Below are 22,909 nucleotides of genomic sequence, written 5' to 3'. Positions count from 1 at the left end.
CTAGAATTTCAATCAGGTTCTGGTCTGGTCTTTAATTAGGCCCTTGCAGCAACGTTTTAAGCCAAAATGTGTAGTTTTGCTGCAGTGTTTAGGATCATTTTCCTGATGATGATCCACTTTGGTCAAAGCTTCCACGGCGCATTGATGCAGTAATTAATGCTAAAGTACTGAGTGCATAAAAATAAACAGCCTTTTCAGAAGACTGACATTTCTGTTAATAGGATGTTCTTTATTGATCTTACATAAAATCTTGATTTTCTGAATTTTGGGTTTTCATTATCTGTAAGCCGCAAACATTAAAATTACATGATATAATAGCTATAATATTTCACTTTTTGAAAGCAGTGACAAAAACACAGACTTAATTTAATTACATAAAAAATGATTCAAACCTAGTTGTAAGACAAATAAAATTCAGGATATTATTGCAATTGGTAAACAGTTCTCCTTTTAAGGAAGCTCAGTCAGCTGCATAAAGGCATTGACTTTGATGAAATTCTCCATACAGAGCAAACATGTGGAAAGAGCGGGAAGGTAAAACTCAGTTTTAACAGGAGGAAACTCTCAACAGAACCCAGGTCTGCATGAATACCCATCTGCTGTGACCGACTCAGGGATGAGAGGACTAAAAGCACACACACACACAAAGAAATTATCTTGGCCCTCATTACTCTATTTCATTTCATTGAGGTTTGGAAAAATTTACTTCTGCACAGCTCTGGTGAGATCCTAGTATTTCAATCTGATTTGGTCTGGGTTTTAACTAGGCCACTGCAGCGACTTGATTTATTGGTTTTTTTAGCTGATCTATTGTAGATTTGCTTCTGTGTCTGGGATCATCGTCCTCTTGATAACTCACTTTGGTCCAAGTTACAGCTGACTTTATCTTGACTCAAAGATACTCTGGTATTTGGAGGAGTTCATGGTCGACTCAATGACTCCAAGGTCCTCTGATTGTGTATTAGAAACCAAAGCGTTCACATGTACAGAAAACACACCTGTGATAAAGCTCAATCTGAACAATAGATTAAATACAGTGGACAGACACGAGTGGAAAAGAAACAACCTGTTATACGACTAATCTGCAATTTAAATAACTTTTAAAGATTAAAATACAAAAATCAGCTTCTACAGAAATCCTGAAACCAACAATTGAAGACTGTTGCCTTTAACGAAAATGCACAAATATATCAAAGCAAACTGCAGCTGTGCAGTTTTATTATTCATAGATTAGCCACCAGAATTCATAGATTACCTCCAGCGTGGACTCTCCTGTGTGTATTTAAATGTTCTTTTCTGAAAATCTTTGTCCACCAACATCACAACAAAGGTTTCTGTCCCGTGTGGATTCTCATATGTGCATTTAAACTTGCTTTATGGGTAAATTTTTGTCCACAAACATCACAACAGAAAGGTTTCTGTCCCGTGTGGATTCTCATGTGTGTGTTTAACGTTGGTTTATGGGTAAATCTCCTTCCACAAACATCACAACAGAAAGGTTTCTGTCCCATGTGGATTCTCATGTGTGTGCTTAAATTTGCTCTTTGGGTAAATCTTTGTCCACAATCATCACAACAGAAAGGTTTCTGTCCCGTGTGGATTCTCATGTGTATGTTTAAACTAATTTTTTGGGTAAATCTTTGTCCACAATCATCACAACAGAAAGGTTTCTGTCCCGTGTGGATTCTCATGTGTGTGTTTAAACTAAATTTTTGGGTAAATCTTTGTCCACAATCATCACAACAGAAAGGTTTCTGTCCCGTGTGGATTCTCATGTGTGTGTTTAAATTGGCTTTAAGGGTAAATCTATGTCCACAAAGATCACAACAGAAAGGTTTTTCTCCTGTGTGGACTCTCATGTGTGTGCTTAAATTTGCTCTTTGGGTAAATCTTTGTCCACAATCATCACAACAGAAAGGTTTCTGTCCCAAGTGGATTCTCATGTGTGTGTTTAAACTAACTTTATGGGTAAATCTTTGTCCACAAAGATCACAACAGAAAGGTTTCTGTCCAGTGTGGATTCTCATGTGTGTGCTTAAGTGATGTTTCAAGCTAAATCTTTGTCCACAAAGATCACAACAGAAAGGTTTCTCTCCTGTGTGGACTCTCATGTGTGTGTTTAAAGCATATTTTCCAATAAATGTTTTACTACACTCTTTACAGCTCAACTTCTCTCCAGCCTGGACTTTCTTTATTGAGCCCACCTTTTTATTCTCCGTAAAACATTTATTATCCAAAGAGCTTGAAGAACCTATTTCTAAATCTGTCATGTGTTTCTGAATAGAGTGACTGTGAACATGCTGTCCAGCAAAGTCAGAGGAGCTAAAAGGTTTGTTAACAATGTTTCCATCTAACTCAGGATCTCTGCTCTCCTTCCAGTCATTGTCCATGTCCTTAGTTTTCAGTCCAGATTCATCATCCTCTTCTTCCTTCTCAGTGACTTTAACCTCTGAGGAAATGGAACCATCTTCGTGATCTCGTACCCAGATGGATTCTTCTCCATAGTTCTCCTCTTCAAGCTCTCTGCCTCTAATTTGGTCTTGATGAAGCTGTAACAGCAGAGGGGACTGTTTATCATCCACACTCTTTACTGGAGTAGCAGTGACTGGAAAGCTGATGGCATCAATCTCCTCCCCATTAAGCTGCTCTTCCTCCAGACTGGTGCAGACTTCCTCCTGTTCCTTCTTTATGTGGAGGGGCTTTGGGTCATGTAGGTCAGCACAAACTCTGTGGTTTACAGCAGCTTTTTCTTTAACCATCAGCATCTGCTTAACATCTGCAGGAAACATTGAAACACATCATGCTTATTAGAAAGTATTTTGACTTCAACCTGGACTAAGTGGCTTTTTAATAAAGATATTTAGGTGCTGTGGTAATATTTATTTTATTTAACTACAGTTTTTTCAAATTTCCTTTTTTGTTGCATTATTCACAAATTGCCTTTCTATGTGCAAATAAATATCAGCTGCTTAAGATTAAATGATGGCCTATATAAAGATTTTATGATACATGGAGTCACTGACTAGCAGCATTTGCTTCTCCTAGATGAGCATGTAGAGACAGTGGAGAGGAAAAAAATCAAAGACAAGGAGGTACGAGAAAACAAGCAATGGGTCAGGTTCAAACAGCATATGAGAAAAGCTTGTTCCGGCAAAGCTTTAGGAAGGATCATGGCTGCAGCAGTGGAAACTGGGTCATACACGATAACTAGATCATGAAAACTGCTAGGATGTTGTGGCAAGGCAAACACACAATCTGGCATTAGATGAGAGACCAAGGAGGGTATAAATACTGGCAGAACAGGAGAGTGAAATGATCAGATATTTATGCCAAGCTGAGCCGCATTGTCGATCACAAACCAAGACGCTAAGTTGTACTACACTTTTCTGAATACATGGTTTTTGAAGCATTAAAGTTACTTCATACCGATATACAACCAGTCGTTGATTTGACCAGACACGGGGTAAAACTGAATCCCTGCTGCAGATAATTATCCTGGAAAAATATGCAGGAGAAATAACTGAACAGAATGGTTGTTTACTTTACTAATGCCATCTTTGAATGCAACATGTTTGATTTTAACAGAGAACATAAAAAGCAACAACCTCAGCGAAATTTAAGAAGTTTCAGTTCAAGGGATAAAAAACAAACAGCCTTTATGCCTTTATGATCTGGCTGCTGCCTCCCCTTATAACAGATAGCTGTTGCCTTGACACGAACTGTGCTGTGTCCTCGTCTCTCAGCTTTGTTGTGTCTTCTCTTAGAGAAAAGTACTAACTGCTCTATAATGCTGGTGGAAAAGGTGTTTCTTTTTTCCACAAAGGTCCCAGGAGTGGCTGGTCTACCAAAATTACTCCATAACAACTCATCTCAGAGGTCAGAAAAGAACCCAGGTATCTAAACATCTGTGGGACACACTTCCCTTATTCAAGGTCAAGTATTGGCATATTGCACAGTCCTACTGAAAATCAAGCATGAAGTCCAAACAATGTTGGACTCCCTAATTTTCTCTGGTCCCCTCCCTGATCTGACCAGTGATGACATGTTTATCCGTATGCTGTCATTCAACCGCTGGCTGTCTAGGTGGTGTCCTGAAAACAAATACAGGGGTTGGACAATGAAACTGAAACACCTGTCATTTTAGTGTGGGAGGTTTCATGGCTAAATTGGATCCACCTGGTAGCCAGTCTTCATTGATTGAACATTGCACCAGTAAGAGCAGAGTGTGAAGGTTCAATTAGCAGGGTAAGAGCACAGTTTTGCTCAAAATATTGAAATACACACAACATTATGGGTGACATACCAGTGTTCAAAAGAGGACAAATTGTTGGTGCACGTCTTGCTGGCGCATCTGTGACCAAGACAGCAATTCTTTGTGATGTATCAAGAGCCACGGTATCCAGGGTAATGTCAGCATACCACCAAGAAGGACGAACCACATCCAACAGAATTAACTGCAAGAGGAAGCTGTCTGAAAGGGATGTTCGGGTGCTAACCCGGATTGGATCCAGAAAACATAAAACCACGGCTGCCCAAATCACGGCAGAATTAAATGTGCACCTCAACTCTCCTGTTTCCACCAGAACTGTCCATCGGGAGCTCCACAGGGTCAATATACACGGCCAGGCTGCTATAGCCAAACCTTTGGTCAATCATGCCAATGCCAAACGTCGGTTTCAATGGTGCAAGGAGCTGTGGACAATGTGAAACACATATTGTTCTCTGATGAGTCCACCTTTACTGTTTTCCCCACATCTGGGAGAGTTCCGGTGTGGAGAAGTCCCAAAGAAGCGTACCACCCAGACTGTTGCATGCCCAGAGTGAAGCATGGGGGTGGATCAGTGATAGTTTGGGCTGCCATATCATGGCATTCCCTTGGTCCAATACTTGTGCTAGATGGGCGCGTCACTGCCAAGGACTACCAAACCATTCTTGAGGACCATGTGCATCCAATGGTTCAAACATTGTATCCTGAAGGCGGTGCCGTGTATCAGGATGACAAAGCACCAATACACACAGCAAGACTGGTGAAAGATTGGTTTGATGAACATGAAAGTGAAGTTGAACATCTCCCATGGCCTGCACAGTCACCAGATCTAAATATTATTGAGCCACTTCGGGGTGTTTTGGAGGAGCGAATCAGGAAACGTTTTCCTCCAACAGTATCACGTAGTGACCTGGCCACTATCCTGCAAGAAGAATGGCTTAAAATCCCTCTGACCACTGTGCAGGACTTGAATATGTCATTCCGAAGACGAATTGACGCTGTATTGGCCGCAAAAGGAGGCCCTACACCATACTAATAAATTATTGTGGTCTAAAACCAGATGTTTCAGTTTCATTGTCCAACCCCTGTAGGGCTACATTAAAAACTGGCAAACATTTTGGGGAAAACCTGGTCTGAACCGGAGAGACGGCATCCATCCCACTTTGGATGTAGCAGCTCTTCATTCTAGGAATCTGGGCGAATTTATTAAGACATTGGCCAAAAAAAACTTTGTTAATGACTTGACTTGGGACAATCTGATTGATTTATTCTGTCTCACAGAAACCTGGTGGCAGCAAGAGGATTATGTTAGTATAAATGAGTCAACTCCTAATTAGTTAAATAATCCACATTCCTCGAAATACTGGGCAAAGAGAAGGAGTAGCAACTATCTTTCAGTCAGATTTATTGATCAGTCCCAGACCAATTAATAGCTACAAGTCTTTTGAATATTTAACCCTTGGTTTTGCTCATCCAAAATGCAAAGCAATAACACCACATCTGTTTGGTGTTTTGTATCGTCCACCAGGCCCTTATTAACTTTTAGATCAGTTTTCAGACCTTTTATCTGATTTAGTGTTGAATACAGATAAGGTCATTATAGTGGGGGATTTTAACATTCATGTTGACACTGAAAGTAATAGCCTTAATACAGCCCTTAATTCTATCTTAGATTCAATCGGCTTTGCTCAAAACATCCGCAAACATACCCACCTTTTTCTTCATTCTCTGGACCTTGTGCTGACATATGGCATTGAGTGTAAAGAAATAACAGTATTTTCTCATAACCTTGTCCTGTCTGACCACTTTTTAAAAACCTTTGTGTTTAATTTAACTGAGCACTACACACCTGAAAGAAGATTTCATTATAGTGAATCATTATCAGACAATGCTGTGACAACCTTTAAAGAATCTGTTCCATTTTTAATTTCCCCGTTATCACAGAAAAACACAGTGGAGGGCAATAACTGTGTTTCTTCCATTTCACAAATTGATTTTCTTGTTCATAGTGTTACCTCTTCATTATGTGGTGCATTAGACATGTAACCCCATTGAAAAAGAAGGTAATTATTCAACGGAAGCAGGCTCCCTGATTTAATTCAGAGCTGTGTACGTCAAAGCACAATGTTAGAACTTTAGAGAGAAAATGGGGCTCTACACACCTAGAGGATTCCTACTTAATGTGGAAAAATAGTCTAATGTTGTATAAAAAGACACTACGGCAACCTAGAACAGCTTATTTCTCATCATTAATAGAAGAGAATAAGAATAATCCAAGGTTTCCTTTTAGTAGAGTTGCTAAATGTACACAGGGTCATAGCTCTATTGAGCTATCCATTCCCTCAGCTCTCAGCAGTAATGACTTTATTTGATTTGGCATCCTGACGAACATGATCACTTCATCCTCAGTAAAGTGAGACAGCATTGGAAGTAACTGTAGAACCGCTTTGGTCAAGTGGAGCTTCCTGAGTTATCAAAAATATTAGCTACATCTAAACCTTCAACTTGTATGTTAGACCCAATCCCAAACAATTATTTTTATTACCAGACCCATTTTAGATAGGATTAATCTATCATTCGTAAATGGATATGTACCACAAGCTTTAAGGTAGCTGTACTTAAACCTTTACTTAAGAAACCTTCACTTGACCAAAATGATTGACTAAATTAAATACCTATGTCCAATCTTCTGTTATTATCTAAACATTCTTGAGATAATAGTAGCTAATCAAGTGTGAGCATTTACACAGCAATGACCTGTTTGAAGAGTTTCAGTCAGGATTCATTCAGTCAGCTCATCATAGCACTGAAACAGCTCTGCTGAAAGTCACTAATGATATTCTCCTAGCCTCAGATAATGGACTTGTGTTTGTACTGGTTTTGTTAGTTCTCAGTGCTGCATTTGATGCAGTCGATCGAATATTCTCTAAGAAAGGCTGGAACATGCTGTAGAGATCAGGGAAAGAGCGCTAGGATGGTTTAAATCTTATTTGTCTGACAAATTCCAGTTTGTTTATGTAAATTATAAAATATCTTTAAACTCCAGGGTTACATGTGGAGTACCACAGGGTTCAGTACTTGGGCTTGGGCCAGTTCTCATTACTATATATATGCTTCCAATAGGTAATAATATCAGGTGTTGTGGAATTTTCTTATCAAAGTGGAGGGAAGTTGACTCACAAGAAGAGAAAATCCGGACTTTGTCTTTATAAGTTTTATCCAAAGGCATTAAGCATTTAAATGACTCTGCCACCGAGCAAGTCAGTTAAGCAGAGCCCCGGACACCATTTACAGACAGTATGTATACCAACATGACAGTGTTATCTCAACTTCAAAGAGTAAGTGTTTTATGGCCCAGACCCTTCTTGAGTTCAAAGGTGACAAGGTTATCTAGGAACAGACCTAACTGCCCTTCCTGACATCGCCCTAAAAGATGGGTCTTAACCATTAAACTTCTGATAATGGCTTTTACAGCTTCTTCCTCTAACACAGATGTTCTGAGGAGTGAGATAAAAAAGGTCATACACTTTGGAACACTTACTGCAAGAATTTCCATCACACAGGCAACATGAGATATATTTCCCCTGTTATGCAGATGATACACAGCTTTATGTATCCATAAATCTTGATGAATCCAACCAGTTAGATTATAAAAACATAACAACTTGGATGACTTTAAATTTTCTGCTTCTAAAATCAGACAGGGCAGAAGTTGTCTTTATAGAAAATTGAAACTGCTTAGTCAGTCATTTAATGTGGACAGCATTAAATTTACCTCAAGTAATAAAGTAAAATAAAAAGTGTTATGTTTGACCAGGACATGTCATTTAAATCCCATAATAAACAAGTTTCTAGGATTTCCTTATTTCAGCTCCAGAATATTGCCAAAATTAGAAATATCCTAGAAGTATCCAGGAGTGACGCTGAAAAACTAGTCCATGCATTTGTTACTTCAAGGCTGGACTATTGTAATTCTTTACTATCAGGATGTCCACAAAATGCAGTTAAAAGCCTTCAGCTGACTCAAAATGCTGCAGCAAGAGTTCTGATGATAATTAAAAAGAGAGATCATATTTTTCCTATCTTAGCTTCCCTTCATTGGCTCCCTGTTAAATCCAGAATAGAGTTTAAAATTCTCCTTCTCACATATAAACCCCTTAATGATCTAGCTCCATCATACATCAGAGATCTGATTGGTCCATACGTTCCTAACAGGGCACTTTGTTCTCAGACTGCAAGTTTACTGGTGGTTCCTACAGTCTCTAGAAGTAGAATGGGAGGCAGATCCTTTAGTCATCAGGCTCCTCTACTGTGGAACCAGCTCCCAGTTTTAGTCCGTGAGGCAGACACCCTGTCTACTTTTAAGGCTAGGCTTAAAACTTTCTTTTTTGATAAAGCTTATACTTAGAATGGCTTAGGTTATCCATGCTCTGTAGTTATGGTGCTATAGATTTAGACTGCTGGAGGACATATTGACCTCTTTCACTCACTCTGCAACATTCTCATACTACTCTCCAATTTGCTGTTATTTCAGCTTTTAATTGTATGTTCTCTCTCTGTTTTTTCTCAGCCGAGCTGCTGCCGCCAACAACTTAATGTTCTCCCTCAACAGATGATACAGATGTTTACCCCTGTCTCTCCTAGACATAGCTACTGGCTGACCTTTTACTGTGACTAAGTGCGCTTTCTATCATACTGTCAGACTTAGATTTAGACAGTTTAACTGCTTAGCTGTCTTTCTCTCTTAGATGAACCCACTGAAGGAGCTACTGCTCCCATTAACGTTTTACTTTTCTTTCACATAGAAAGTATTGCTGAATTAGTGCTTCTGTGTTCTTTTTGTGTCCCTGCTCTTTTCTCTCTGACTCCCAGTCGATTGTGGCAGATGGCCGCTCACACTGAGCCTGGCTCTTGTTCTGCTGGAGGTTTCTTCCTGTTAAATGCTAATGTAGGTGCAGGTGGATGTGTGCCATGAATGAACTCTATAAAATGTTGAGCAGTGCTGAAGTTGCAAAAATCAAATAATAAAAGGTAGGTGATATTGCGGCCCACAGGGGCAGACATGGCTGCAGCGTGGACCAGGTGGCACAAGCAGTGTGGTGCAGGGACCCCACCTCTCACACACGGAAGTGCAGCTCTTTTATAGATAGGAGGCGCTGGGCTCTAGCGATCCTGTGTGCTGACACTTCAGGTGCACCTTGTTAAAAAAAAACATAACATGTAAGACAATATTAAAGAGAAATCCTCCCTATGTTTAAAGAGAAGGGAAAGTCACACTAGTTTCCAGGACAAACAAAAGCAGCTGATCAGATGATCTCAGTGCCCAAGAAGGAACGTATGGTTGAAGTAGGTTGAAAAGATATGAGGGTAGAAGGCCATTGAGGCATGTATAGGTCAATAGAAGATTGTAAAAATCTATTCTGTGACCCACAGGGAGCCAGTACAGGGAGAATAAAACCGGTGAAATCTGTTCAAACCTACGAATTTCTGTTAAGAGGACAAGCTGGAGATGTAAAAGCAAGACCTGGCTGACCTAAACATAAAGTGCATTTTAGTAATATAGTCAAGTTGTAAGGAAGGCATGGACTATTTTCTCAAGGTCAGGTCTGGTTAAGACTGACTTAAGTTTAACTATCTGCCCTACTTGAAAAATTATTTTCTTCACAACAGAGTTAATCTGCTTATCAGCGGCGGCTGGTCCATAGTGGGTAATAGTGCACCGCCCTCCCTAAGCCACATGAAAAAGAGAGAGAGGAAGGAGTTTATTTTGCTGTTCTAAGTCTTAATAATATTGTCCAATCAGCAGCCTGACTGCCACTTCCAACCAGAACCCCTGCCCCCTAGGGGCGATTTCAGTGGAGTTTGAAATTTCCCCAGGTGCTCCCATACACAATTCTTTTGTCAAATTTTGGACACAGCAATTCATTTCTATGGGTTCTGGGAAGGCTTGCCCCAACGTAAACGCATCACATGCAATGTCGCTTGCGTGATCGATACGTACAGCATGCACACACGTCAGCAGAGCAAAGTTCGACATGGCAACTGCATCGTCTCCTTGACAGAATTACTGTTCAGTCGTCAGAGGGAGTTTGATAAATTGCCTGTTAAAGACTTGGGACCACCAAGACCAAATTTAAATATCAAGCAGGTGTCAACGAAAGCAGGGAAAACATCCAGGCACAGATTTTCCAGGAGCTGGTACGAGCAGAATAGATAGCTAGCAGGGTGTGAAGAGGCAAATGCCCTGTTCTGCTATCCCTGTGTCCTAATTCTCCCTGATGCCAACAAGAAGACTGCCTGGAAAAAGACAGCTGTCACTGATATGCATCATCTTTCAGAAAAGATGAAGAAACACAAAGCATCAAAGATGCATATGGACATCGACCATGCAAATAAAATCAGAAAACATTCCCTGAAGAGGCTCTGAATACCACTGTGAGAGCATACCCCAAGCTACACAAGGAGAAGCTCAGGACTGAGCTTTCTCTCATCTATGAAAGTCCAGAATTCAAGGGTTGCTGCAGTGCACTGGCTCTGTACCAGGTTCTACAGGGCTACAATCTCCAGGAAACCTTCTGAGACTGTGTTGCTGTTAAACATCCTTATAACCACTCCAATGACCACAGCTGAGGCTGAGAGGTGTTTCTCCACCTTAAAAAGAATCAAGACCTTCCTGAGAAGTACAATGGGACAGGAACGTTTGAATGCATTGGCCATGTTTTCCACGGAGAGAGCACTTGTCAAAAACATGCCCGATTTTAACGAAAAGGGTATTGATCAGTTTGGCTGATTTAAAAGGAGATCAAAATCTCTGTACAAGTGATGATTGAGTGTGTTATTAATAGTGAGTTGTGTTATGTTGTTCTCTCCAAATGTTGAACTGTAAATAGTTGATTTAATATTTTCAGCCAAATTTATACAGAATATGTTCTGGAAAGATTTAAATAATTACAGTTTTAGTATAATCTGATTTGATTATCGCTATGGTATCCATGATGGCTATATATTGCAGACTGTGCCAACAGTGATTTCTAGGCTGAAATAGTAGATAACAATTGTATCTGTTTATGGCAACAGTGTAACTGTTCTATTGTGGAACCAAATTTATTGTATCTGAAAATTGTACTTGTTAGCTGTACAAAAATATTGTACAGTATGTAAAATTCATGTGTTGTGTTGCCATTTAGTGGTTGAACAAGAAACCAAATTAAACATTGCAATGTAACACTGTAAAGTTGGCTATCTTACTTTGATTCATTACTATTTTATCCCTTCAAGTGGTCATCGTAGCCATCATCAAAACTCCCCCCTGAAACATTTGTCAACTACTTTTTAAACTTAAACTTGTCCAAAATCATCCCAGATTTGTAACATACTGCTTGAAATACAGCTCATGAGTGCCAAGGCTCACAGGAATAGAGCCAGCAGTAGAGCTAGGGCTGAACACAAGGACTTCAGTTTTATGATTAAAGCTTAAAAATATTGAAACCATCCAAGCCTTAATGTCATCAAGACATTTTAACAGAGGGTGGATGGAGCAACAACTATTAATAGGGTTTAAGGGCAGATAAATCTGTCAGTCATCATAGGGGACTGCATACCTTCTATTTCCATTGCCTAGAGAGGCCAGGAACATTTATTTAAATCAGCCTAAGAAAACTGCAATACACCTTCATTACAGCAGATGGCATTACTCATTTATTCAGTTTAAAAGACTATTAGCCAATACATACTTTTATGTTTCAACTGATAAATAATAGATGATGGGCAGCTTTAGAGTTAAACAGTTGATTAATTCATTCCACTATTCCTTAAGTTGCACTGGATCCATTAGCAGGAAAAGTAAAAAATCATTATCTTACATTAATGTTTTTACCAGCCTGCCTTAGGCCAGTTGTTGCTTTACAACTGCATAATTCATTTACAATAAACACTGATTAACACACTTGTTTTTCTTTTATTATTATCATCATAAGGAAAACTCATTAGATTTCTACAGGAAATGTTTTTAGTAAAAATTGTATTATAAAAAACTGTTAATCAGTCCAGAAGTACAGGGAATTGATACCTCGACTATTTAATCATAAACAAATATTTATATAAAGTAGAAGATGTGTAAAGAGTGGAGCAGAGGATGGCAGGACACGAGGATGACGTTTCTGGGAAACTGCATCCAAACCTGGAACTGTTGTCCCCCCCTTACTGCAGAGCTGTCTGCATAAAACTATGAAAACTTTAAAATATTAAAGAGTTCAGACTCTACTAAGTTAGGTTTACATGAAAAGACAATCTTAGGGAAATGTGTATTTTTTAAATACATGTAATACTTAAAGTGCTCTGATCATCTGTACTGGATTAAAAAAAAGAACTGTGTCTCAAATTTCAATCAAAAAATATCCCGTTTTGTCATCTGGTACTTGTGGTTATTCACCACATACCTGCTGAACGCTTGATATTTACTTTCAGCTGCCACAAAGAGATAACGGGAAGCAGAAAATCCCAGAGTGCTGGGCCGAGATCAGGCAGAGGTTAGTGGGGAAGTCCCAGTCCAGCCGCCCGGTTAGCTTAGCCTATTTTAGCAGCCAGAGCAGCCTGTAAGCGGAGCTCTGCTGCTCCAAAAACTCTTAAAAAACATTTCAATGTAGGCTCATTCTTGATGAACTGACTGCACAGATGAAGTTCTGAGGTCTACTCTTTGGCTTAAAAACATCTTAAAACTACTTTTGTGACATATATATGGTATAAAAAGATTAATGTTTATACTTACCTGTTTCATTCGTGCAGCTGCTGGTGACATGCCTCGCTGCACATAACCCCACCCTTTTAAAAATTCCCGGGTAAAGCTGAAAAGACCATCTTCAGAGTGGGACCATTTACCCATTAAAAGTAAAGCAGCGGGAACGTTAATTTAACCGGGTTAATTTGTATCGACCTGGACTTTGTAAAGCTTGGGGTTTCTACAAGCAACAGAAAAGGGGCTATTTACAACATTTGAGTGGAATTTACAGTGGAGATGCTGTTAAAAGATGGAGGGTCTACAAGGGCTCAAAACAGATGAAGAGCTGAGTAACTTTCTATTGAACAGTGAAAACTAAATAATTTATTGTATTTTAGCGAGTTATAACTAAGACTTTTTAAAATAACACAAATAAAGTTGTAGATCAGGGAACTGAAATAGCAGGAACTCCACGACCTCCATCATCAAAACACTTTGGGGTCCGAACATTTTAAAAATGAACTGACAGAAATATTTTCTTTCATTTTTATTTAATGTTTAATCAACACTAGAGTTTTTGTTTTTTACCTGCTGATCAATTATTCATAGGCCCATGAAATCATCTGCTGAAAAGAAAAGTGCAATCCAATTTAAGTACCAATACTAAACGCACTTTAAATGGGCCAGTCAAGCTGGGTCAGTACATCTTATAATAGTTCTGTTCTCCTGGTGCTTGTGGCAGGCAGGGTAATTTGCGGAACCTTTTCCTTAAGTAGTTGTCTTTCTTTTCTATCTAAAAGGGTTTCTACCACAGCTTCCATGCACTCTTTGATCATTTCCCCATCAGTGAAAGGCTTGTTGTGTTTTCCTAAAATCCACGGTACTCACAGTGAACACTCGTATGCTCGCTGTTGTGCTGTAAGAGACCATTATCAGCCATGTAGCTCACTCATGCTGTCCCCTCAGTTAATTTATTCTCCATGTCCTACAGTCAGACCCAGGCGAATAGCTTTGGTTCAGCTTTCTGATGTTTGGTTTAATAATGTCTCTTTAGATTTCCACTTTTTATACGTCCAACTGATTCAGAACATGTAAGGCAGGCTGGCCTTGCACCCTACAGCCGTCAAAAGGAAAGCATATGCTTCTGTCCATTAAATGTGTGATTTTCATAGTCCACTTTGCATATTTTTGACAAAACAGTGTTAGGAATAACCTTTATTAATATGACTCATAGCTGTTTTTCCAATTTATACCATAGTGATATAAACCGTTCAGTAATCACAGATTTCTAAGTAACTTTTGGTAAAGAGTTTAATCTGAATGAGGATTTACCTGGTTAAATAAAACCAGGTAAACCGATGTTCAAGCATAATGGTGTCCATCAGTGCACTTGGCACCAGGACACCCTAGGCAGGAGGTCGATGATCGACTTTGTTGCCGTGTTGTCAGACCTTCGGCCGCATGTTTTGGACACTCGGGTGAAGAGAGGGACTGAGCTGTCCACTGATCACCACCTGGTGGTGAGTTGGATCCGCTGGAAGAGGAGAAAGCTGGACAGACTTGGCAGGCCCAAGCGCATAGTGAGGGTCTGCTGGGATCGTCTGGCAGAGCCCTCGGCCAGGGATGTATTCAACTCCCGCCTCTGAAAGAGCTCGTCAACTAATTCAGTAATTGAATAATAGTTACCAGGAGTATACAGCCTCTAAACATGTCACTTGCTGAAAGAACAACCCACTCAGAGCAATAATTAGGACAAAATTGTACAAAAAAGATAAAAATTTTGCATTTTGCAGATAAAAAACCTTCTTTGCCTATAAATATGTTCTACACAGAACTCCTCAAGTGGCATAGTTTTAGCTTCGCCTGGTTCAAATTCTGTGAAAACATCTCCAATTAAACACCTTTTATAGTTTATAAAATAGTTGACAAATGATGACAAGCACAAAACAGCCCCATTGAAGCAGAAATTTAAAGATTACTGTAAGTCCAGAAAAAATCTGCCATACATCAGTCACATGTTTTTCACACGACTGCAAGGACCATCAGAAACAATAGACACCTATGATCTAAAGAACAAAGTGAATGGATGTGAATTCGGAGACCTGTGTGATTCACTAAAACGTGAAAGGATTGTCTGTTGTAAAAGTAATGATCAAGTTAGAGCCAGATTGCTCAAAGAGGCAGGTCTCACCCTGACCAACGCGCTTGATGTGTGCTGAGCCAGTGAACTGACCTCTACACAAATGAAAGTCCTGCATGAAGTAGAGGTGCAGAAAATCAGCACAAGAGCAAAAAAAAAACATGGATATTCAAACGAAGTGGCCAGTGAGAATAGACTGTGACAGATGTGGTTATAAACATGAGCTGAAAAAGTGTCCAGCCTGCAGACAAAGATGTAGAAAATGTTAAAAGAAAAATCATTTTGCAAAGATGTGTCAAACGAGCTAGCAGAAAAAAAAAAACACAAAAGTTGCACGCTGTTGAACAAAGTCAGGAAAGTTAGGAAGACATATTTATTGGCTGTATTAAAATGAAGAGCTTTGAAGCTGTTGAAAAATCACAGAGTGATACTGATAAGTGGTCTGAAGAACTGACTAAAACAAGAAGAAAGAGGAATTTTGGCTTGACACAGGGGATGACTGTAGAGTAATTTTGGCCAAAACATTGCAGGAATTGGAAGTGGGCAGAAAGATTTATGCATCTCACTGCAAGTTGGTCGTATACGATGGCCACAAGATGGTGCCCAGAACGTCCCTGACGTACTTACAAGGGTCAAAAACACAGAATTGAGTTTGAAATAATACAGAAGGTTGCTTCTCCTATACTTGGCAGAGCGACTTGCACAAAGTTAAAGATGGTGAAAAGACTCTACAGTGTAGAAAAAAACTAATGTCTTTCCAAAAGAATATCAACATCTGTTGGACCACTTGTTTGCTGAATATTGGACCATTTGCACGTTGCTGGACGCCACTATACCTTTCCAACGTCATCGGCCATTTTGTACCGCAGGATAGTTTGTCCTACAAATCCCAGGGGCCACTGTGGCTGATAAGACGGGGCGTCCCAGTTCCAATGCCGCACTGAACCATATAAACGGACTATGAGACTGTCCACACTTTGCTTTCACGTTGGAGACGGGACCAACATCTGAAGCATCTCATTCTGGAGAATAGGTCCCATATGGATTTCATTTATTCACCTCGTTGGCCAACAGAAAAGAAAAATTCATAAAAGAGGTTTCTGGAATAAGAAGGCCAGAAATTTCACTTTGCCGATTGAAGACGTGAGTTTAACACGTAACAGAAGAAAAAAACCCTCACAGTGGTTTCAAGGAGCCGGATCGCCACCTTGTTTTGTTCCAGTCGACTGCTGACAGTCACATCATATTTTTCCCTTTCGCCAAGGAGGCCAAAGGACAGAGATTGACCGCTTTCTTGGAGTTTAACTGCGGACGCCAGCAGAAGAAGAAGCAGCAGCACTAGCGCCAAATAAACGGACCAAGAAACCACGGTACAAGCCAAGTAATGTTAAAAAGTTTATATATGTCTTAATGTCGCTAATATATGCTCTTGGTCCATTTATTTGGCGCTAGTGCTGCTGCTTCTTCTTCTGCTGGCGGTTCGCAACAAATTCAGAGGTGCATACTGCCACCTACTGTACATCATTGTATAACTCCACCCACTATATTCTGAGCCTGAGATCACGTGACGCCAAGTCGCTGATGTAAATTCGTATTCTCATAGAAAAGAAATCGTATTCACAAACTGTTATAGCATATTGTATTCATAAAGAATAAACTACAACTGTAAACTTGAACTTTATGTTTGTAATTTCTTGAAGCTGTAACATTTTATTTTGTATTCTTATATAGAAAATATACAATACCTCTTTTGGATTTTACTTATGCACAACTATTGACTAATATGCACACATTTCCGTCTTTACATACACATTGTTTTTGACAGCGTTCTTACCCCATACTGCCGAGTTTCGCAAGATTGTGCTTTTACCATGTGAACACCTGAGAGCAGGTGCGCTGTGAAACTGGACTGCTATAATAACCTTATGGTGAAAATCAACCATTTCCTTTGTCTTCAACTTCATGTTTTATGAGTTGCCGCCAAAAGTTTCATAACCCTTTGTGTTCTCGAACATCCCCAGCGGCGGGGGATGTTTTATGGCTCACTGTAATTAAGCTACACTTTCTGGCAGGCCGCTTCCCAAAACTCCGTTCAACACCATATTCCTTTGTCATATTATCACCTTTCCCATAACTGCTGGCTTGATTGCATACACACTCACTGCTGTTTTGTTTTATTTTGTTTAGTGAGATATTTTCTTTTCCTTCTGTGTAGAACTTTGCATGTTTGATTAGGTGAAGATTATTGAATCGGAATAGCGAGGTGATCAGGCTGCTGATTTAATAAATATTCACAGAGATAAAGAGAAGTCGTTTGTGTTTATTTTGTACAAGAGTGATTTGTCAGTCAAAATAAGGTTAAAATTCCCCACGTTTTGGCAGAAACAGTTGATTAAACAGTGACATCTCTGGTAATAGTTATAAATTATTACTGAGTATTTAACGGTTGTAATTATCAAAAGGCGTTGAGCCTCAATTACAACACCAGAAGACATCTCTGGTTTCGATTCATAAATGAGGATTTTTGGTTAAGAAATTATTAAAAAATTTTATTATTATGATTTTAAATTATAATTATTAATAAATATTAATGAATCAAAAATCATAATCCCAACATTGGCATCCCTGGGTGGGCCTTAAAAAGACACACATCATATCACTGTTGCACAGAATTAAACAATTCTAATATCCGTAAAATTTAACAAGCTTTATTGTGAAATTTGGTGAGTTTTTCACAGAGCGTTTGTGATATAGAGGATATTTTAACTAGAATTTGCTCAGTTCTGCTGGAGAGGATAAAATAATCTTTCAGTGGTGTTTTTGTGGATGCAAGGTGGAAGTTGTGTAGCTCGGGGTGTGACACTTAAAATTAAATTTCTGTAAAAGCAAGAAGCATCAGATCCACCCCCAGCGTCTGTTAGGGTCAATCAGCTGTTACCACAGCAACCAGATTCCTGCTACAGGTTTCTGATCTGCCCCCTGTGTCCGCTCGGCGTAATGACAGTTGTAACCAACGTTCTCCCAGTCAGGTAGAGAACAACACCTACATCTGGTGGTCACTAGTGAGAATTGCATTTCCTACTTTGATTGAATCACTTTGTTCATTGACACAAGCAGATAATTCCACAACCTATGATCAAAGGCATAACTTAAATTGAAAGTTGAAGTTACAGATCATTCATTACCACTTTTGGATAAAATTTAAGCGTTTTTGCTGGGTTTCATTGTATGAAGCATGTTTTGATCTGACTCATAAAACTAACTTAGTTGTCTAACTAGAAGTTGAGTGATCCATATTAGAGAGCACTAACATTTATTTGAAGCTAAGAACAGCATTGAATGTTTTAGTTTCGTTTTCCCTTTTTTAAAATTTTATTTTGAATTTGGCTTTGGATTATTTCAAAATGTTTCTCTTCTTTCCTCTTTCCCTTTTTGTGTGTGTTTGCTTGATTACTCCCATTAAAGCATAGACTTGGGTAAGCCACAGTTTGAACGGTCAAACCTGTGTGCCCATTTTAAGCAAACCCATATACCTGCAAGATACAAATATGAATCAGACAGCTAGTTGAACAGCTTAGCCTGTTTGTGTTGCTGCTAATTAATTTAGCAGTCAGGTAATCACAGAACAGCTTAGCCTGTTTGTGTTGCTGCTAATTAATTTAGCTATCATTTAATCACTGAACAGCTTAGCCTGTTTGTGTTGCAGCTAATTAATTTAGCAATCATTGGTCACTGAACAACTTAGTCTGTTTGTGTTGCTGCTAATTGCTTTTAGTGGTGGTTCAGAGCTGAACAGCTTGTTGTTGTGCATTTTAGCCAAAGATGGAGGAAACATCCCAGACTGCAGCTGGAGATGTGGGTATGTTAGAGGATCCCATAGGAATGCAGGCACAAGAGGCAATTGGGTCACTGATTCTGTTATCCCCAGAGGAGTGTAAAGGTCTCAATGATTATGGCATTGAGCAATGTGAAGCCAGGATTCAGGAGTTGCTCCAAGTCATTAAAAACCCACCAAAAGACAGACGGGTCTCAGATGTGTTAGGACAGCTCACTCTGTTGTATCAGCGAAGGTTAATGTTGTAAGTTAACCAGCGTGTTAAACTGCAGTTTGAGCTGAATGATACTTTGCAGACGGTGGATGTCCTTAGAGGTGAACTAACAGAAGTTGGAAATAGGTTGGAGACAATTGAGTTCAGCCAGGCCACTACCCCATCCCTGGAGGAATGGGGGGGCAAAAAGAAACCCACTTCACAGGTTGAAACCTTTGAAAGTGAGCCATACCTGCGATACCCGGAGAGAACCTGCAGGCCAGATCTGGAGGATGTATAGAAGCTGCTCTCCAGAGATGTAATCAATAATCATAATCCAAGCAACATCTGTTTACAGGACTGGGATGCTTGCCAGGGGAACACATCATGAAACTGAACCCAGTGGTATAACTTGTGATTCATGACCTGAGAAAGATCCCAGTTGCTATCAGTGACAGAGTCATAGAACAGCTTCACAAGATGGAGAAAGAAGGTATCATCACAAAGCAGTCAGACCCGACTCAGTGGGTGAAGCATGGTGACAGTTGTTACTGCAACATAATTAAGGATTTGTATGGATCCTAAAGGTCTAAACACAGCGATAAAAATAGAACATGATCCCCTTCTCACTGTAGAGCAAATTGTGGCACAAATGCCCAGCGCCAAGTATTTCTCTGCATTGGATGCCAACCAGAGATTTTATCAAATAAAATTAGATGAAGAAAGCTACAAAATGTGCACCTTTAACACACCTGGAACCACTGCTTTCCCCTTGGCATATCTTCTGCCAGTGAAGTGTTTCAGAGAGCCATGGCCCCGATGATCGAAGGGTTGGGTGGTGTGTTCAACATTATAGATGATCTGCTAGTCTGGGGTAACACACTGGACCAACATGATCAGAGACTTCTAAAACCGCTACAAAGAGCAAAAGAAAATGGCCTGAGATTCAACAAAAGCAAATGCAAATTCAGAATGACAGAGGTCAAATATAAAGGCCACACACTAAGTGCAGAAGGTCTGAGACCTGATGATGAAAAGATCTGAGCCATTGTGTAAATGCCAACACCAGTAGAGAAGCCAGGATTGATGTGGTTTATGGGAATGGTGCAGTATCTGGCAAAATTGATTCTAAACCTGTCTGAGGTTTCTGCACCGCTAAGAAAGCTGCTCCAGGCTGAAGCAGAAATTTATTGGGAGGATCAACAACAACAAAGCTTTGAAATGTTAAAGAAACTCATCACTGGAGCTCCCACTCTGAAGTATTATGATGTCACCAAACCTATGAAACTGTCTGTTGATGGCAGCTCTAAGGTCATCGGAGCTGTGACCCTGCAAGATGAACGACCTGTGGCGTACGGCTGAAGGGCACCAACAGAATGTCATGGCAGATATGTGCAAATAGAGAAGGAGTTGTTAGCCATTGTGTATGGATCTGAAACATTCCACCAGTATGTATTTGACAAACTCATCCAAGTATAAACTGACCACAAACCATTGGAGAGCATCTTTAAGAAGCCGCTTCATCAAGCTCCTATGAGGCTGCAAAGGATGCAGCTGCATCTTGAAAAGTACAGCTTGTGTGTCACCTACAAGCCTGGGAAAGAGCTTCACATAGAAGATGCACTGGGCCATGCTCACCTTAAAGAGCACAAAGAGGATCTCCTCAAAAAAGAGCTACAGATCAATTGGGTCATTCCACTGTTACCCATCTCAGATGAAAAACTGGAAATGTTCAGAGAAGCAAAATCACTTGACTCAGTTCTTCAAGAGCTAAAAAAACCTGTCAATAAATGGGTGGCCAAGAGACAGAAAGACCTCCACTGAGCAAAGTGTTTGCTGATTTGGACTGTGATGACTCTGCTGATAAGGTTGAGACATACACACAGTCTTCTACACCAGCTCAAAGCGAGGACGGTGCTGAGCCGCCTGGGTTCACGCAGCCTTACCACAATAGATCGGGTAGATTGGTCAGAACTCCATTGAGACGTAGAGTGAAAATATGGTAGTGGACACTGAGTTCATTATATAACTGATTTAAAGCTAGTTATGTTATAACTCTCACAAAGAGCTAGGCTATGGTTGGTTTAGAATGACTGGTTTACAACGAGGTTCTTTAAAAGGAGGCGTTTTATGGCTTTCACTTGTTAGTTAATGGTTTGGTTGGGATTGTTTCTTATACATTTGAAGAAAGCTAAATATCTGTTACTATATTATAGGCCTGTGTGTACATGGACTCTTGTTCTACACACATATACATTTATATGTGCATAAAATGTGTTAAGAAATAACTGAAGAAAGGGAATGTAATCGTTTGATGTTACTGTTTTATTGTGAAAGGCTACGGACTTCCGGTAGCGAGAGTTCGTTGCCTTTCACAATAAAATAGTAACATCATACATTACAGATGCATCTCCTTGAAAAGACCCTATGGATAAAAACTGGTTCATGACATCTTTTTCTTTTTGACCTGTCTGTTGATTATTGTTCTTGATGACTTGTGAACAAAATTTTGTTCTGTATGTTTTATAATTTTCAATAAAAGTTGAGAAACAATAAAAAAAACAAATGGAGCACACTTGGGCTTATAGAAGGTAAGCCATTCGTCACCTGAAAATGTTCCTAAACTCTAGTAGAGATGAAAACATACAAACCTAATCTGTGCAGCAGAACTTTGGGGTTGAAACCAGCCTCCAGGATGTTGTGGCGCAGCTGAAATCTTTCTTCCTCTTTTTTAGCAGTTTGGGAAATGTCTCCCACTGCTGCACTCTGCCACCGTTTGAGCTGCTGTCTCCACATCTCTGTTAGCTTCTCCTCAGATGTTCCTCAGTTACTGAGCAGCAAACTCAGAGAAGCCAAGTTAACAAGACTTTGTTCTTCCTCAGACGGAGGAGTGTCCCCCTGCTGGCGTCGTCTTCAGCCCCCACCACTCCGAGTCTAAACGGCTTTGGTCGGTCTGAACCTCCCCGAACTCTAATGACGTCAGCGTCCAAGCGACGCGCATGCTCGTAAAAAGCTCGTCCCCAGTGATGAGACTTATGACTTAAGGAAATAGCTTGCTTATCTTTTTTTTTTTACTTTATTGTACAATCACATACACACAACAAGGCATGGAACTTTAAACATGTAAACTCAAGAAATAAAAACAGCTGACAGTAAAATAAATTTAATTACACAAGTTCACATTTTCAGACTTCTAGATCATTTTCTTCTACACTACTATTAAGTTTCTCAGCATTTGCATTTTCCATTACTTTAAGAGCTTTTACATAAATAGAAGCTCAGAAATACAGTCATTTTCATACATTTGGTTTTGTGAATACATGTTTTTCCAAGAATTAGAACAGTGTTCTAAAAAATAAGTCTGTATGTCCTTCTAACACAATTTTTCCAGCTGAAAAACTCTTGAGTGTAACCACCCAAAAAGCATCAGAAAACATACACTGAAAAAATAAATGGTCCTTAGTGTTACTCCCGTCAGTCACCACGAGGACAAGTTGTTTTTGTACAGATGGTTTATTCCAAGCTCACCAACAGGATCACCCAGCGTTGCCATCGTGAGAATAAACAGAAATTGCATTTAGAACATCACAATTTCTAAACAGTAACCAATATTTATTTTCTTATACATCCAGTGAATTTAGACATCTTGTAACATACCTCACAATAACACCGCGACTACTACCTATTGAATTTACAAACCTAAAATGCCTGTTTCATTACGTTACATGGGAACTCAAATTAACAGAGACACCTTGAAC

General features: G+C 39.6%; 1 protein-coding gene across 1 annotated transcript; it reads right to left on the bottom strand.

Moving 5' to 3' along the window:
• Positions 1-1,061: 1,061 nt before the first annotated feature.
• LOC124857315 (zinc finger protein OZF-like) lies at positions 1,062-22,119 on the bottom strand. The gene is made up of 2 exons (XM_047348528.1): positions 21,803-22,119; positions 1,062-2,776 (listed from the first exon to the last, which is right to left on the bottom strand). The coding sequence occupies exons 1-2, from the start codon at positions 21,945-21,947 to the stop codon at positions 1,320-1,322; spliced, it is 1,602 nt and encodes a 533-aa protein (XP_047204484.1). The 5' UTR covers positions 21,948-22,119; the 3' UTR covers positions 1,062-1,319.
• Between the last annotated feature and the right edge of the window lie 790 nt (positions 22,120-22,909).

The sequence above is a fragment of the Girardinichthys multiradiatus genome, chromosome 20, assembly GCF_021462225.1.
Source record: "Girardinichthys multiradiatus isolate DD_20200921_A chromosome 20, DD_fGirMul_XY1, whole genome shotgun sequence".
Classification (NCBI taxonomy): domain Eukaryota; kingdom Metazoa; phylum Chordata; class Actinopteri; order Cyprinodontiformes; family Goodeidae; genus Girardinichthys; species Girardinichthys multiradiatus.
The sequence above is the reverse complement of the archived record's forward strand: the minus strand, read 5'-3'. Positions and strand labels throughout refer to the sequence as shown.

Excerpts from the sequence above, each read along its gene's own strand:
- LOC124857315 (XM_047348528.1), bottom strand. The coding sequence starts at position 21,947 with ATGTGGAGACAGCAGCTCAAACGGTGGCAGAGTGCAGCAGTGGGAGAC. Across the intron at positions 2,777-21,802 it reads AGTTCTGCTGCACAGATTAG|ATGTTAAGCAGATGCTGATG; the intron begins GTTTGTATGTTT and ends TGTTTCCTGCAG.